Source organism: Eretmochelys imbricata, chromosome 3, assembly GCF_965152235.1.
Source record: "Eretmochelys imbricata isolate rEreImb1 chromosome 3, rEreImb1.hap1, whole genome shotgun sequence".
Taxonomy (NCBI): domain Eukaryota; kingdom Metazoa; phylum Chordata; order Testudines; family Cheloniidae; genus Eretmochelys; species Eretmochelys imbricata.
In genome coordinates this window covers 191,394,374-191,412,436 of record NC_135574.1, presented here as the reverse complement: position 1 = coordinate 191,412,436, position 18,063 = coordinate 191,394,374, and the positions used below count along the sequence as shown (strand labels likewise).

Here is an 18,063-nt window from a genome sequence, read left to right as displayed (position 1 = left end):
TGAAACTCTTTGTAGCAGTAGTAGAAAGGATGAAAGGGCTTCCGGTATCAGCCCCAGAGGATGTCAGCCTGGATAACCGCATGTATTTGGGCTTGTGACGAGCAGGCCAGTGTTACCCCTCCAGCCATCCTAACAGCTCACTCCACGAGAGCTCAAGCCTCTTCAGTGGCATTCCTTGCACAAGTCCCAATCAAGACATCTGTAGGGCAGAAACTTGGTCATCGATGCATACCTTTGCATCCCACTATGCCATCACTCAACAAGCTCGAGATGACCGGTTCGGAAAAACAGTGTTGCAGTAGCATTTCCATGAACTCCAGGCCCACCTCCTAAGCCCACGACCTGCTCTGATACCCCTCTGTTGGAGCTGACCAGCAATAGAGAACCGAAAGGGTGAGTGGCAGATGGCACCCTTATACCAGTGCATGAGTGCATGGCTCCAGAGGGTACTAGAGCCAGCCCGACAGATACCACTGAGGGGAAAATATCCTGCAATGGTGCACGTGGCGCCCACGCTCCTAACATGGAATAGACATGAGCAACACATTCCAAAGAACAACAGTTATGTAAAGTTAGTAACCATTTTATCTGTTCAAGAGGTAAACATAGCTGAACTGCTTGGTAATTAAATGTAAGTAGGGTTATCAAGTGATTTTAAAAAAATTAATCACAATGATTAAGAAGATCAATCAATCAAAATTGTCAAATTATGGCTAAACAACCAAGTAAAAGTGATTAGAGACAAGAAGACATCCTTTAAAAATTGGAAGTCCAGTACTAGTGAGTAAAACAGAAAGGAGCATGAATTCTGGCAAGTCAAGTGTAAAAGTATAATTAGGCAGACCAAAAGAGAATTTGAAGGACATCTAGCAAAAGACACAGAAATGAACAGCAAAAAGTTAAGTACATCAGGAGCAGGAAGCCTGACAAGGAGTCAGTGGGGCCTCTGGACAATCAAGGTGCTAAAGGATCACTCAAGAAAGACACAAAGTCATTGCAGAAAAACTAAATGAATACTTGTATCTGTTTTCACTGCAGAGGATGTGAGGGAGGTGCCTACAACCTAGCCATTCTTTTTCTGTGACAAATCTGAGGAACTGCCCCCAGATTGAGGTGTCAGATGGTTTAGGAACAAATTGATAAATTAAACTGTGTAGTAAGTCACCAGGACCAGATGGTATTCACCCAAAAGTTCTGAAGGAACTCAAATATGAAATTAAAGAACTCGTAACTGTGATTTGTAACCTATCGCATAAATCCGCTTCTACACCAGATGACTAGAGGATAGCTAATGTATGCCGATTTTTAAAAAAAAGGGAGGGGGCGGTTCCAGGGGTGATCCTGACAATTACAGTCAAGTAAACCTAACTTCAGTACCAGGTAAATTGGTTGAAACTATAGTAAAGAACAGAATGATTTGACCTATAAACACAATATGTTGGGGAAGAATCAAAATGGTTTTTGTAAAGGGAAATCATGGCTCACCAATCCATGAAAAATCTTTGAGGGTATCAGCAAGCATGTGGACAAGGGTGATCCAGTTGATACAGTGTAGTTGGACTTTCAGAAGGGTCTGACAGGGTTTCGCACCAAAGGCTCATAAGCAAATTAAGCAGTATGGAATATGAGGGAAGGTCCTTTCATGGATCAATAACTGATTATAAGATAAAAACAATGGATAGGTATAAAATCAGTTCTCACAGTGGAGAGGTAAATAGTGGGGTCCCCTAAGGATCTGTACTGGGACCTGTGCTGTTCAACATACTCATAAATGATCTTGAAAAAAAGGTGAACAGTGAGGTGGCAAAGTTTGCAGAGACACTAAACTACTCAAAGTAGCTAAGTCAAAAGCTGACTGAGAAATGGATCTATCAGAGCTGGGTGTCCGGGCAGCAAAATAGCAGATGAAATTCAGTGTTGATTAGTGCAAACTAATGCACGTTGGAAAAAACAATCCCAACTATATAGACAAAATGACAGGGGCTAAAGTGGCTGTTACTATTCAAGAAAAAGATCAGTCATCGTGCATAGTTCTCTGAAAACATCTGCTCAATGTGTAGTGGCATTCAAAAAAGCTAACTTTGTTAGAGACCATTAGGAAAGGGATCAGAATGCCAAAATATAAATCCATGGTATGGCCGCACCTTGAATACTGTGTGCACTTCTGGTTTCCACATCTCAAAAAAGATATTTTAGAATTGGAAGAGGTACCAAGAAGGGCAACAAAAATAAGTGGTATGGAACAACTTCCATACAGGGACAGGTTAAAAAGACTGGGACTGGTCAGCTTATTAAAGAAAAGAAAAAAAAAAAAAAAAAAGACCCCTAGTAGGGGATATGATAGAGATCCATAAAATCACAAATGGTATGGAGAAAGTGAATAGGGAAATGTTATTTATCCTGTCACATAACACAATAGTTATGAGATTAATAGGCAGCAGGCTTAAAACAAACATACGAAAATAGTACTTCACACAGCATACAGTCAACCGGGGATGTTTTGAAGGCCAAAAGCACAATGAGGTTCAAAAAAGAATTAAATAAGTTCATGGAGGATAGGTCCCTGAATGGCTATTAGCCAAGATGGTCAGGGACACAACCCCATCCTCTGGATGTCCCTAAATCTCTGATTGCCAGAAGCTGGGACTGGGCAACAGGGTTCTGTTAATTCCCTCTGAAGCTTCTGACACTGGCCACTGTCGCAGACAGGATGCTGGGCTTGATGGCCCATTGGTCTGACCCAGCATTACTTAGGTGATTCATGACAAACTTAAGTTGGTTGGTGACCTTTAGTGCTGACTGTGACTTTCTATGAAGATCACAATGTTCAAGGGTTTTTCCTTCAGGTAACACAAATTTACAGCATTCACTGTAGCTTAATGCTTTTTTGACAGGAAATTTCCTTAAGTTTATGCATAAAAATTGCTCTGGCTGAGCTTGCAAGCTGTTTGGACTAAACAGCTTGTTCCTCTCCGGCCCCAAACCATCTCGTGGGTTTTCTCCCACTGACATGGGGACAGTAATGGATCTAGGATTTTACGGTGTGGTGTGCAAATTTGTTTTGAGACAGTGAAGCAGTTGAGGTGTGTGTGGAATATAGCATTCATACCAACAAAAATCTTTGAGATCAAAGTTTGCATTTTCTAGCAATCTGTTCATGTTATAGGTCAACTCTTGATGAATAAAAGTCTCATAGTGACCTTAAACCAGCTTTGGTGGTGGTGATAACAATTTAAGTTTCAACCTTGGCGTAGATTGTACTACTAAAATGCATTTTTGAACAAAGTAGTACTGTATCTTCTTCTGGTTTGGCATTCAGTGGGTATTTAAATGAATAGCTGACTTGGATTTTGTTAGGATAAAATCTGGCTTTGATAAAAAGGGATGGAACTCAGGGTTGTGGTTTACCCAATCTTGGTGGGGCAGGGAGAAAAATGGTTTGAAATAAAATACATCCCATGTGATGTGTTTAATTACAGTTATTCCTCAAACACGGACAAACTTTATCCCAAACGGAAAGCTATTCTGTGAAACATAAGTGTATTTGCTCTAATATATCAAAACACTTCTACCAATGTACTTGCTTTTTCAGCATCTAAGCTACTACAAAGCTTGAGCCAAATTTATCCAAATGAGCTGAGAGCATTTCTGATGCCAAGTTTGCTGGACTGAAGTGCAGAAATCAATTCTAAATACAACACTTTGTTTTCAGTGGTTCTGTCTTCCATGACTTTATTTCCACAATTAACAATCATCCTCATGCAGCAAATTATGCTCAACCTCTTTCACAAGTATAGGCTATTGGTTTGAATTTTGGATCTTCAATTTTAACTATTGGAAGACAAGAAATGAACTAAATTATGTCCTCAGTAGTCAATTTATTTCCTCTTGTATAGACTCAACGGATGGCCTTGTGTTTGAGACAATCATGTTGGCTAAGTAATGGAAAAGGTTCCTTAGCTTTGATTCAGTTCTTGGTTTGTATGGGTTTTTTTTGTTGTTTTGATTGGTTGGGGGTTTTTTGATAGTGATAGTTCTTGGAGCAAGACAGATTTCCACTGAGGATGTGACAGTAGTGTCAGCCTGTAATCTGACAAGTCTCTCAAAGCAACTGGAAAAGGTTTAAGTTCAGTGGCTTCTCTGATGAGAAGCATTCCTTGTGTAATATGAATGCTGCTATTTTAATCAAAGTACACTACACTTCTACCCTGATATAACACAGTCCTGGGGAGCCAAAAAATCTTACCACAATGTATCGAACTTCCTTTGGCCTCCAGCATTTCCGTTAATAGTCACTTCCCACCTCCTGACTGTCCCCTCAGAACCCCCAGCCTGTCCACCCCCCCCCCCCCCCCCCGCTTCTTGTCCCCTGACCGCCCCCTCCAGAGAGGATCCTCCCCATACCCCCGGTCCCTAATCACCCCCTACCCAACCCCCCGGCTCCCTGTCCCCTGACTGCCACGACCCCTATCCACACCTCCACCCCCTAACAGGCCCCCCGGGACTTCCACTCCCTAGCCAACACCCCCGTTCCCCATCCCCTGACCACCACACACCCAGAACCTCCAAACCATCCAACCACCCCGCTCCCTGTCCCCTGACCATCCCCTGAGACCCTCTGCCCCTTATCCATCCCCTCGGCCCGGCCAGGCACCCTTAAAACTCCACTCAGAGGAGTGTGTCGGAGCCTGATGCACTGATCCGCTGGAGCGTGTAGCCCTGCCCCCCAGAGCGCTGGTTTACCACGTTATATCTGAATTCATGTTTTATCGGGATAGAAGTGTAGTCCTCATGCTCAGTGTGAAATCTAACATGGTAGTTGGATGCAAATGTAGTAACAGTCTTCCTGAGTTTCTTGGTGTGTCAGTGAAAATCTGGGGCACCGGTTCTTTCAACCAGTCATTCACCAAGCAGTTGCTGGTTGCCTAGGAATTTATTTCCACAATATGCATTAGGCTGATCAAGTTTATTACTTTCTCAAACTCAAATAGCATGCTGTGCACCCAGATATGGTTGTACCTAAGTTTGATTGTACGTAAAGTTCACCTCTCATTTTCTGATCAATATCCTTGTCATATTTTATTCTGCATCCTTAGATGGCATTTTCAGCAACTTGAATACTGTATATTTTTATGAACAGATCTTCCTCGTGTGGATGCTTATAGTCCTTTTTAAGTCATCTTACATAAATGACTACATGAGTTTTTCTTTTAATTTTCCTCTGTTTGTTCACTTGCAACATCTAGTGGACCTGCAAGTTTTAAAGCATCTGGAAACATATGGCTAGTGTTTTAAACAGGATTTTTTGCAATCCTAATGTGGCTCCCATTGAAGAAAATGGGGATTATACCCTTTTGGGCTAAATTCAGACATGTCAGAGTTCTGAGTATTACTCTTTGTTTAATTTGGCAGCTGGTGTTCTGTTCTTCCATGCTCCTGTTACGTGCTTTTACTTCTTTCTACTTAAATTTGCCTGGCTTATTGAGTTTTTATTCAGTTTATGTACCAATTGAATAAGTATTTTAATATACCACAAATTGGGTAAACCCATTTTAGTACCACATTATACCATTGCTGAATTTGGCCCAGAGACTTCCATTTGAATTCCTTCTTCTTACTCTAAGACTTCATTTGACTGAATTAGTTTGTTTTATAAAGATAAACTATATTAGAACCAAACTAATTTAACACTAAAATATAATCTTGGCAGATAATTAAAGATTTAGGTCCTCTGAAACAATTTAATGTCAATACTGTTTTTTTAAGGCAGTCATCAAACGTAAGGCATTGAGATTATTTTTATTTATATTGTGGGTAGCCCTTGAAAGCCACGGCCCTATTATACAGGCACGGTATAGTATATTAAAGATTAATGGAATTTGTTCCCATTTCTTGGGACCTTTCCATACAGATATATCTGTGTGCTTTTGGTGGGGTGGAGGGGAGAAGCATTTGCAGAGTGGTTGTAAGGAGGGGAATGCAGTGATTAGCAGAAATGTTTTTTCCTAAAAGGGACAAGTCATTTGTTGTTTAAAAACACCCAGATGTTCCCTGTCGTCTTCAGGTAATATTGCACAATTGCAAACAGGAGGAGATATTGTTTGAGATGCCTATTTGGTGTGATCTGTACTATACAAAAGTTTAAAAACTGCTGACCTAGAAACTTCATTCCTGTTTTTTTAGATGCTTCCTTTAAACACCAATATTCGACTCGCATACTCCAATGGAAAAGATGATGAACAAAACTTCATTCAGAATCTCAGCTTGTTTCTTTGCACGTTTCTCAAGGAACATGGTCAACTTATAGAAAAGAGATTAAATCTGAGGGAAACGTTAATGGAGGTAAGTTCTCTAGTGGCAGTTAATGTACTTTGTATGTCCTTGTGCTGGATGAGTACCTCAAATGATGTGTCTCTAGTGCAGTTACTTGAACTAAATCTGTAGCACTCACCACAAAAGAAATGCAGTTAGAGAAGTAAGTACTTGAATTTCCTTCCCATAACTAACAAATACTTAAACCCCTGACTGAGACACATTAAAGATATTTCACTTGGTAACACCTGCTAATTGCACTTTTATATACAGTGACCTTACATTATTTATATCACGATGCCCAAAGACTGCAGTCATGATCAGGGCCCCTTTGTGCTATATGTACAAATTTATAGGCAGATACAGTTCCTGCTACTAAAGAACTACATGGTAAAACTTGAAAGCTGTGTGAGGGAGGGGTGTATGTATGTGTAATATAACATTTAGCTTTCGACTTAAACTATCCTAGTGTCTTCTCTGTATTTATCATAACCTCCGTAAAGTGAGCCGTTTCAAACTTTCAGTATTAAACTAAGCAACCTAGTTGAGGGAAGTATCCCATCATTATGTAGTAACAGAGAAATACATTGCAGTAATACATGCCATTGGGGTAATCTTTACAGGTTAATAGTGGCGGTGTTATACCAATAAAAACCAGCAGGATCTTATTAAAGGGGAAAAGACAAAATGCCACATTTATTGTGAATACAGAAAGAATCATAGTAAGCAGTTAGTTATAGCTATAACATTCCATTCAATTTCATATTTATTCACACACACTCACTCACACACACACATATATTCTGTAAGGTTGTTATCATAGGTACCAGCCTTAGAGTTGCTCATGTCAAGCCACTGGCCAGGTGGCCTGGACATGAGGAGGGAGCAGGGCCTTGTCAGATGCTCATCTGATGCTGCTGGAAGTTGGTTTGCAGAATCAGACCCCAAAGTTCTCCCTTTCTAGAGTCCATTTTTATAGGAATTTCTTCCTATGCCAGTCTATGGGAATTGCTGCTTCATTCCTGATGGCACCATGCTGCCAGATGTTATCTTGTTCTTTGGTTCTCCCATTCTTGAGGCTGTCGGGTGGATTCCAGTCTGCCCTCTGGGGGTCCTCTGGTTATTTCCACTTGATGCCTTCTTCAGCCGATGGACACTGGATTCTTAGGCTGGCCACCTCCCTGATCATTCAGTTATTATCCACACCAAGCATCCATCCACATACATCCTCTATCTCTATTTTAATCACAATTATTAACAAAGCGAGATAAATACAACAAAAGGGTGGGGAGTCTCTGGGTGTTGCTTCTGTTGTTACAGACTATTGCTTTGAGAACAGACTCTGTCTTAGAATGTACTAACACAATTAGCAGCTTGCAAGTTTCACACAGAGAGGGAGAGAAACAGTACCAAAAACCAAGAGACCTCTTAATACCCTGGAATTTAAACTATGGGGAATCAAACTCATTTGTGATTTTAATACAGAACTTCTTTAATATGATCCAACAGCGGAACTCTAAGCCCTATTTACCATGTACTCTTGGTGACCATATTTGCATTGCAGCAGGGTGTGTCTACACTGCATTTACACACTTGTGGCTGATCCATGCCTGCTGGCTCGGACTAAGGGATCGCTTAATTGCAGTGTAGATGTTTGGGCTGGGGCAGCAGCCTGAGCTCTAGGATCATTCCACCTTGCAGAGTCCTAGAGCCTGGGCTGAACATCTACACTGCAATTAAACAGCCCCACAAGCCCCAGCCTGAGTCAGCTGGCACAGGCCAGCCATGGGTGTTTAATTGCCATGTAGACATATCCCTAGAGGTTGCAGTTAGATATTAAGGCCTCGTGCTAAATGCTGTACATATGTTGTAGTAGTCAAAGCTTACAGTATTACTATAATTCTGCTTGCTCCCTTCTTTTCCTAGTTGCTGCTGCATTCCTTTTTCCTCTCAGTCATGAAATATAACTAAGAGCAATGCAGTGAAATAGAATAAAAGAAAATTTCAGTTGCAGTTGAAAAGGGTGTGAAACTGAAACCCTGGAAGATTTTATCAAACACTTAAAGGGCAATCTATCTAAGCAGCAAGTATAGAACAGTTACAGTGGAGTCCCCTGAGTCTGTTTGTAATCTAGACAGGCCCTTAGACTGGGGAATAATCTTGCAATGGAAGTGTAAGAAGCCCCATTTTTTCAATCATTTAAAACTGAACTGGGCAAGGTACTTGTGAATATTTTGCAGAAAACTGCTCTGCACCATCAGAAGTATTAGAACAGTGGTTCTCAATCTGTTTTGGCCCATGGCCCACAAGAACCTAAAAGATGATTCTAGGATTTGAGTCGTAGGATAGGTCTCTTTAGTCATGTGTTGCGATTCAAAGTTGTGCTGGGTGTCGGCTGTTCTGTGTTGCTGCTGCTTCTGCCTCTCTCCTGCTCAGCCCTTCAACAACTAAGTATTTTCATATTCATGTGCAAAGTTTTATGTGGAACTAGATTCACTTTCTGCCTTTGTTGTTTAAGCACCACTATGGATGCATATTAGCTGACATGGGTCTCCTGCTACTTCAACTGTTGTCCCACATTGTAGTGTGGTGGCCTTTTGAAATCTCCCTCAGTGCATTGCTTCTGGAAGCTGAACTACTCTGATCAGGGTTCAGAATATTGCAGCTGACAATGTTTAGGACAATGCTAGTGAGGACATAGGGCAGACACTGCAAAATATCTTAAACTGATTCAGCATAGCTAGCATGAATACGCTGAATTGTTTGTCGTTAAATTGCTTCAGTACAGTGAGTTTAGTTGCAAAAGATTCACATCTTTAGTAATGACAAGACCTCTTTTTGAGGTGTTCTTCATAGCACAGTTTCTTCATTCTGGCTTCCTAGCTCTGTCAGGTGCAACTGATAAGATTATATAGATTTGTTTTCTTCTTTAGAAAAAAATCAGTATTCTGAGAATCCAGGGACCAGATTTTTAAAGGTATTTAGGTGTTGCTTGGTCACCAAGTGTTGATGGAATTTAGACTAAGTGCCTAAATCCCTGTTGAAAATGAGATTTAGGCTCTTAAATCAGGTGTTGCAACAGTGACCCAGCAAAGCCTGAATACCTTTTAAAAATGTGGGCTTAAGTCCCTGGGATGCTTATGAAACACTTCAAATCCTATGCAACTGCTTCAACTGGTTTTACAAAAGTTCTTAAAAACTGGTTGCGAAGACTCTGCTTTTGGAGTTTTAAGAACTGATTTATTCTTCAAGTGCTTGCTCATGTCTTTTCCATGGTAGGTATGTGCATGCTGTGTGCACTGTTTCTGGAGATTTTTCCCTTAGTGGAATCTGTAGGGTCGGCTCTAGTGCCCTCTAGAGTTGCGTACAGACGCATTGGGATAAGGGGCGCCACCGGCTTTGCATCCTCTTGATTCCTTCTTACTACCCATGATGGTTGCTGGAACGATCCTTCTTGCTGCGGCAAATGGTTTGGACTTTTCTCCATTTATTCTTAGTGTAGTTATTGTAGTTAGTTCTCAGTATTAGCGTATATACTAGTGTGAATAGTTGTCTCTGTCATCGAGGGACTTTTTGCCACAGAGGCTGGGCATGTCCTGATCCCTGGGCTTCAAGCTCTGGGCCTCTTGCCACTAGCAAGCTAATGCAAGGTGAGTGACCTGTACTCTAGCTGTTTAAAGTGTCTGTCTGGGGGAGTCTCAGGTTAAAGATAAGTGCCAGATCTGCAAAAATGCAGCCCTCGCACGAGAAAAAAGTGTCCATCAGCTGAATGTCCTACTCATGGAGGTGGCCCTCAGACCAGTCTCGGAACCAAACTGTTCCACATCGGTGCTGAGCATTTCGATATCCATGCAAAGCACTCCCTCGGCACAGTGCTCTTTCTGCCACCGTTCCTCGTCTCCGGTGCTGAGGAAGAAGCATAAGAAACAGGACACAGAGAGAGGGCGCTCTGTGGTGCAGGAAATGGACAGCTCAGTGAGACCCATGTCAGGTCGCTTGTCCTCACCGAGCCACTGATGGCACTGCCAACTCCACTTAGAGTGCCTAGTCTGGTTTGGGACCCACCATAGGCTCCTGGAAGCAACCATGGTGCTTAGGTGTCCGCCACCTCTTTCAACGCCAGAGGCATTTCAAGTGATGAAGGACCTGTCTCCCCCAATTCTGCCAACCCCACAAGGATCTCCGGCAGCCAGGACAGCCGGGGATAGGAAAGCAGGAAGCGCTGAGCTCCATGCTAGGACCAACCACCTCTGCACTGTCTAGGAGCAAGCCTTTCATGATCCTGGCACAATGGCCACTGATCCGCAGGCTTTTTAAAGGTGCATCAGAGGGCATTACACCAGTCTGAGTTCCAGATTCATCGCCTTTCTTGGTTTTGGACCATCTTGTTGCCCTTCAGCCAAGCATGGTCATAGATAATGTTGGACTGTTGGTTACTCAGTACAGTAACAGTTGGTTCCACCCTCCAGTTTGTATCTGCCCCTCCCTCCCATTCCCCACCCGAGTCCCTCTTCAGGGGCCCTTCTCACCAGCAACTCCTCGCTGGGGAGATGCAATCCCTCCTACTTGTGGGGGCCTGTAGTCCATTGGGGGGAATAGCCCCTCTCCCTCTGGGTGAAGCCAATCGGCCTCACTACGTCTCTGGGAGTCTGCCTGGCATGGGAAATGCAGGGCAGGTCTGTGATCAGGGCCAAACGACAAACACGGAGCCCAGCCCCTGGTCAGGGTGGGGCAGCAAAGAGTCTCTGGCTCAGGCTTGTACTCTGGCTGGGTAGCCAAACAGTCAGTTAGCCCAGGCCCTTGATCAGGGTGGGGAAGTAGAGTCTGAGGGCTCAGGCCTGCACTCAGGCTGAGCAGCAAAACAGTCAGGCCTCCTAGCTCTAGCGGAGGGTCAACGAGTGCAGGCTTCTTACCTAAGAGAGGGGGAGACTGCCACCCACGGGTTGGGGGTGGCGTGGGGGGTGACGCAGGCCCACCCACTCCACTGTATCCCGGCCCAGGGTCCTAGCAGTGGCAGAGTGGTCTGCCACTGGGTCAGCGGGGATCATGACTGCAACTCACTGACTCACCTGCTGTCAGGATTGCAGTCAGACGGGGGGGTTACCCCAGGCCACTTCCTAACTCCCCCCTCAGGGCATACCTGTCTCTCTAGAGGGTCGTCCGGGTCGTTGGGGAAGAGGGCCTCTGTCAGGGCTTGCATCTCCTCCATGTTCAGGTCTGTAAATGGTCCTGGCCAGTCCTCCACTTCCTCAGGATCTGCAGCAGCCACCCAGCTCTAGAATTCGCAGGAGGATTCTGGCTCCTTTGGCAGCTGGGGCCTCAACTGAGTTCTCCGGCCCGCCTTTTGTACTTCCTGTCCCGTCTACTGACTTCTGGCAGGAAAGTGGAGTGTGGCGTGGTTCCGCCCACCAAGGTTCAGTGAGGAGCCCCTCCCCCTCCGGGTCTGCAGGTGACCAATCTGCCTCGTTACAGGGTCATAGAAGAAGTTCCTTGAGAGGGAAGAGGTTTTTTTGGTGTTTTTTTTTTACTCCCAGTATTTCCTAATCCCAAAGGAGGCCTACTGCCCATCTTGAACCTGCATCACCTCAACAGATATCTCAAGAAACTAAAAGTTCCTCATGGTCTCTCTGGCCTCCATCATACCCTCCCTAGATCCAGGAGACTGCTACGCCTTCCTCAGTTTAATGGAGCTTACTTTCACATCTCTATCTTCCACAGTCACCAAAGATTTCTCAGGTTTGTAGGGGGTCAACGCCACTACCAATTCACCGCTCTCCCCTTCAGCCTATTGGCAGCCCCACAGGTCTTCATGAAGTGTATGATAGCAGCAGCAGCCTTCCTCATGCACTAATGTGTCCAAGTCTATTCATGCCTCAATGACTGGCTGATCAAAGGTCAGTCGCATGCTCAGGTACAGCACAGCATCAGTACAGTCCGGCCCACTTTCCAGGCACTGGTTCTGCTGATTAAACAAACAAAAGTCAACTCTCTGGTCCCAGCTCAGAGAATAGAGTTAATTGGGGCAGTGCTTGACTCGACACAAGCCAGAATCTTCCTTCTGGAGGCCCAATTCCAAATTTATGTCGGATCTGATATCCAATGTCACAGTTTATCCAATAATGACTGTTCAGGTGTGCCTCAAACTATTGGGACGCATGGCAGTATGTACTTACGTGGTATAGTATGCAAGGGTGCAACTCCAGCCCCTCCAGATGTGGCTGACATAAGTCTACTCCCTGAGTAGACAACATTTAGACTCACTGTCCCACCTCCAGTCCTCACTTTCCTGACTTGGTGGAAAGATCCAGAATTGGTAATGTTAGGGGGTACCCTTTGCTGCTCCTCAACTGTTTGTAGCCTTAATCTCGGTTAGATTTAGGGTAGGGAGCCCACCTCAACAACTTCAGGACCCATGGCCTCTGGTCTGAAGAAGAAATCTCCCTACACATAAACGTCTGGGAACTCAGGGCTTAGCTTGCCACGAGTTCCTTCCCCAGATCTCAAGCAAAGTGGTGAAGGTCCTGACAGACATGACTACATCCATGTTTTACTTCAACAAGCAGGGAGGTGCTCGATCTTCAGCCCGAAATGTACTGACGGATCACATCAGCAGAGCTTTTTCCTCTCACCATGAGTGGTCTCTTCACCTGGAAGTCATCAGTGTCATCTTCCAGAGGTGGGAGCCTCCCCAGTTGGACCTATTTGCCACTAGGCAGAACAGGAAATGCCATCAGTACTGCTCGCTGTGTGGGCTCCTCCTCTTTTGCGCAGACCATCTACTATACAGACCTTTCCTCCAATCCCCTTGGTTCACAATGTTCTCCTAAAAATTAAATAAGACAAGGGAAGGGTTATCCTGATAGCACGCTAGCATTGGTTTGGCACAGCTCTGGACCTCTCGGTGGCAGCACCTCTCACGCTCCTAGTCTACCCGGACTTGATCTCCTGGCTTTACTGCACCTGACTGCATGGATGCTGAACCCCGAGGAACAGGTCTGCTCGGTTCAGGTTTGACAGGTCTTGCAAAGTAATAGCCTTCCACCAGGGCTACATACTTGACCAAGTAAAAACATTTCTTTTTTGGGGGCCTCTGAATGGAATCTCTCTCCATTCTGATCTTCTCTGCAGTCTGTCTTGGACTATCTACTCCACTTAAAGCAGCAAGGTCTGGCTCTCTCATCTATTACGGTTCATTCATTCAGCCTTCCACCCTGCAGTGAATGGCAGATTGGTGTTCTCCCACGAGATGACAGTCTAGTTTCTCAAGGGGTTGGAAAGACACTATCCTCACGGTTGCAAACTGACCCCTCCCCTACCAAGGGCCTTAAACTTCGTCCTGTCGAGGCTCACAGGGTCCCCCCCTTTAAGTTGTTAGCATCGTGCTCCGTACTGCTTCTCTCCTGAAAGGTCACTTTCCTGCTGGCTGTTATCTCGGTCAGCAGGGTCTCTGAGATCAAAGTCCTTATGTCGCAACCTCCTTAAATGGTGTTCTTCAACAACAAGGCCCAACTGCACCCCAATTCAGCCTTTCTATCAAACGTGATGTCACAAATCCATAATCAGATCATTTTTCTACCTATCTTCCCAAAACCCAACAAATCCACTGAGGAACATTGACTTCGTACGTTGGACATTAGGCAGGCCCTCGCCTTTTATATTGAAAAGAATAAGCCCTTCCACAAATCGCAACAACTCTGTAGCAATAGCGGAAAGGATGAGAGAACTACCTGTGTTATCCCAAAGAATCTCGTCCTGACTCACCACGTGCATTCGGGCTTGCTATGAGCAGGCGAATATCCTGCCTCCGGCCATCATGACTGCTTATTCCACAAGAGCCCAGGCTTCATCAGCAGCATTTCTTGTGCAGGTAAAGTCCAGGACATTTGGATGAATGGACTATAAGGTGGATAGAAAGCTGGCTAGATCATCGGGCTCAGTGGGTAGTGATCAATGATTCCATGTCTAGTTGGCAGCCGGTATCAAGCGGCGTGCCCCAAGGGTCAGTCCTGGGGCCGGTTTTGTTAAATATCTTCATTAACGATGTGGAGGATGGCATGGATTGCACCCTCAGCAAGTTTGCAGATGACATTAAACTTGGAGGAGTGGTAGATTGACTGGAAGGTAGGGATAGGATACAGAGGGACCTAGACAAATTAGAGGATTGGGCCAAAAGAAATCTGATGAGGTTCAACAAGGACAAGTGCAGAGTTCTGCACTTAGGACGGAAGAATCACATGCACCGCTACAGACCAGGGACCGAGCAGTTAGGCAGCAGTTCTGCAGAAAAGGACCTAGGGGTTACAGTGGACAAGAAACTGGATATGAGTCAACAGTGTGCCCTTGTTGCCAAGAAGGCTAATGGCATTTTGGGCTGTATAAGTAGGAGCATTGCCAGCAGATCGAGGAACATGATCATTCTGCCTGTGTGACATTGGTGAGGCCTCATCTGGAGTACTGTGTCCAGTTTTGGGCCCCACACTACAAGAAGGATGTGGAAAAATTGGAAAGCGTCCAGCAGAGGGCAACAAAAATGATTAGGGGTCTGGAGCACATGACTTATGAGGAGAGGCTGAGGGAACTGGGATTATTTAGTCTGCGGAAGAAGAATGAGGGGGGATTTGATAGCTGCTTTCAACTACCTGAGAGGGGGTTCCAAAGAGGATGGATTTAGACTGTTCTTAGTGGTACCAGATGACAGAACAAGGAGTAATGGTCTCAAGTTGCAGAGGGGGAGGTTTAGGTTGGATATTAGGAAAAACTTTTTCACTAAGAAGGTGGTGAAGCACTGGAATGAGTTACGTAGGGAGGTGGTGGAATCTCCTTTCTTAGGGGTTTTTAAGGTCAGGCTTGACAGCCCTGGCTGGGATGATTTAGTTGGGGATTGGCCCTGCTTTGAGCAGGGGGTTGGACTAGATGACCTCTTGAGGTCCCTTTCAACCCTGATATTCTATAATCTGCAGAGCCATGACCTGGTTGTTGGTTCATACCCTCACAACCCACTACACCATCACCCAACAGGCACAAGATGATGCCAGTTTTGGGAGATCAGTGGTACAGTCAGTATGTCCATGAACTCCGAGCCCACCTCCTGGGGTACTGCTTCTGAGTCACCTAGCATGGAATGGACATGAGCAAGCTCTCGAAGAAGAAAAAAGGTTACTAACCTTTCGTAACTGTTGTTCTTCGGGATGTGTTGCCATGACCATTCTATGACCCACCCTCCTACCTCTCTGTTGGAGTTACCAGCAAGAAGGAACTGAGATGGTGTGGGTCCGGCAGCGCCTCTGATACCAGCACATATCCAAGTGAGCCAGCCCTATGGATACCACTAAGGGAAAAATGTCCGGCATAGTGCATGTAGCATGCACACGCCTAGCATGGAATGGACATAAGTAACACATCTCTAAGAAAAAGTTACAGAAAGGTTAGTAAATGTTTTTTTGCCAGTGTGAAGGCAAACATATAGTAGTAGTTCAACTAGTCCTTCCACTGCTACCCCATATTGCATCCAGGACCTTTTGAAATCTCTCAGTTCTCTGCCTGTGGGAGCTATACAGGGTTCTGTGCTACTCACATAGCATTGTAAATGAAACTGTTTAGAACTGTGTTCATGTCATTTTGAAACTGAGTTGACATAACTCTTGTGAACGCATTGCCTTGTTTTAAATCAGTTCAGTTATGGATCACTTGATTCTCCTAGTGTGCACAGCCTATGGGGACTACATCTAAAGATATTTCACCTCCAACTGATCTTGTCCACAGGTGGCTGGTGATATGGGATGCTGTGATCAGCTGAAGGGAAAGGTTAGCTAAGAGAGCATTGAATGTTGGAGCGTGTAGCCCCATCTCATGATTCTATATCAGAAATATACCAAATAGATTCCTTTTAAAGTTGTGGTCTGTATGTTGGTTAGCACCATTGCAGTAAAGAGTGTGACAAAGTTCCTCCTTTACCTTGGCGGGTCTTGCGCTTATTGGCAGATTTGCTCACCTTGGAGCTTCACAGCAGCCCTTAGTTTGGCAGTTTTCGTGAACCCACAGTCCAGGTCAACTCCTCCTGTGTCTGACCAGGAGTTGGGAGGTTTTGGGGGGAACCCGGGCCCACCCTCTACTCCAGGTTCCAGCCCAGGGCCCTGTGGAATGCAGCTGTCTAGAGTGCTTCCTGGAACCACTGTGCGACAGCTACAACTCCCTGGGCTACTTCCCCATGGCCTCCTCCCAACACCTTCTTTATCCTCACCATAGGATCTTCCTCCTGGTGTCTGATGATGCTTGTACTCCTCAGTCCTCCAACAGTATGATTTCTCACTCTCAGCTCCTAGCGCCTCTTGCTCCCAGCTCCTCACATGCACACCACAAACTGAAGTGAGCTCCTTTTTAAAACCCAGGTGCCCTGATTAGCCTTCCTTAATTGATTCTAGCAGCTTCTTGATTGGCTGCAGGTGTTCTAATCAGCCTGTCTGTCTTAATTGTCTCCAGAAGGTTCCTGATTGTTCTGGAACCTTTCCTGTTACTTTACCCAGGGAAAAGGGACCTACTTAGCCTGGGGCTAGTATATCTGTCTTCTGTTACTCTCCTGTAGCCATCTGGCCCAACCCTGTCACAGGAGATAAAGGAAGTTATAAATAAAAGTAACTTTTATTTCCCTTCATATGTCCGGATAGAAATTTTCATTGAGTGCAAATGAGGAATGGTTTCAGAGTAACAGCCGTGTTAGTCTGTATTCGCAAAAAGAAAAGGAGTACTTGTGGCACCTTAGAGACTAACGAATTTATTTGAGCATGAGCTTTCGTGAGCTACAGCTCACTTCATCACGAAAGCTCATGCTCAAATAAATTCGTTAGTCTCTAAGGTGCCACAAGTACTCCTTTTCTTTTTGCAAATGAGGAATGTCTGCCTTTTCTCTGTCAGCAGTCTAGACATCTACCTTCTGTGAGCAGCAGAAGATGATGCACTCAACAAAGACTTCTTCAAAATGCTGAGCTCCACAACACTAAGGCAGTAGTAATCTCTAGTAGACAGATATTGGTATTGTCCTGTTGACAAACACCTTGGTTAGGAGACTGTAAAACCACAGTGTCTTGCAGAGACTCAAGAGATGATTATCTTAATCAATCAAGAATTATACATGGAGATTCAATTATTTTGAGACATTATCACCTTTTAGTCAGGTTATTGTAACTTTTCAAAAGTATAGGTGCATATGTTGGAAAAGTTCCCTGTGGTCATAGTCATGGCTGTTGAACAGTTCTTGGGATGCTGACCTCTAATTGTAATTATAACATATTAATTCCTTTTATTTCTAGAGATTATGGCAAAAATATATAAAAAGCCCTTCACTAGAAATATTTGGATAAATTAACCTTCAGTGTCAAGGTATTATCCACAAAAAATACTGATTGACCAATCACCCAATTTTTGTGTAAATCACATTTCTGTAGGCTCTTCACTATATGTTGCTGGTGTCAGAAGTTGAAGAAACTGAAATTTTTAAGATTTGTCTTGAATACTGGAATCATTTGGCTGCTGAACTGTATAGAGAGAGTCCATTTTCAACATCTGCTTCTCCATTGCTTTCGGGAAGTCAACATTTTGATGTTCCTCCCAGGAGACAGCTTTATCTGCCTGTTCTGTCAAAGGTAATGTTTGTTTAATTAAATGCACCATAAGTAGGGCTCTGTTTTTGTCACGGAAGTCATGGATTCTGTGACTTCTGTGGTAGCCAGTGTGGCTGACCCTAGGGCTGTGGAA

At 44.4% G+C, this 18,063-nt stretch overlaps 1 protein-coding gene across 2 annotated transcripts in view; it reads left to right on the top strand.

Annotated features, from left to right (window-relative positions):
- Nucleotides 1-18,063, top strand: part of XPO1 (exportin 1) — a 79,271-nt gene that overhangs the window by 37,312 nt on the left and 23,896 nt on the right. For both annotated transcript variants that reach the window (XM_077813989.1, XM_077813990.1), the window contains 2 exons: nucleotides 6,184-6,342; nucleotides 17,754-17,951. In XM_077813989.1, the coding sequence (XP_077670115.1) occupies nucleotides 6,184-6,342; nucleotides 17,754-17,951 (357 nt within the window). The remainder of the gene's footprint in view (nucleotides 1-6,183; nucleotides 6,343-17,753; nucleotides 17,952-18,063) is intronic.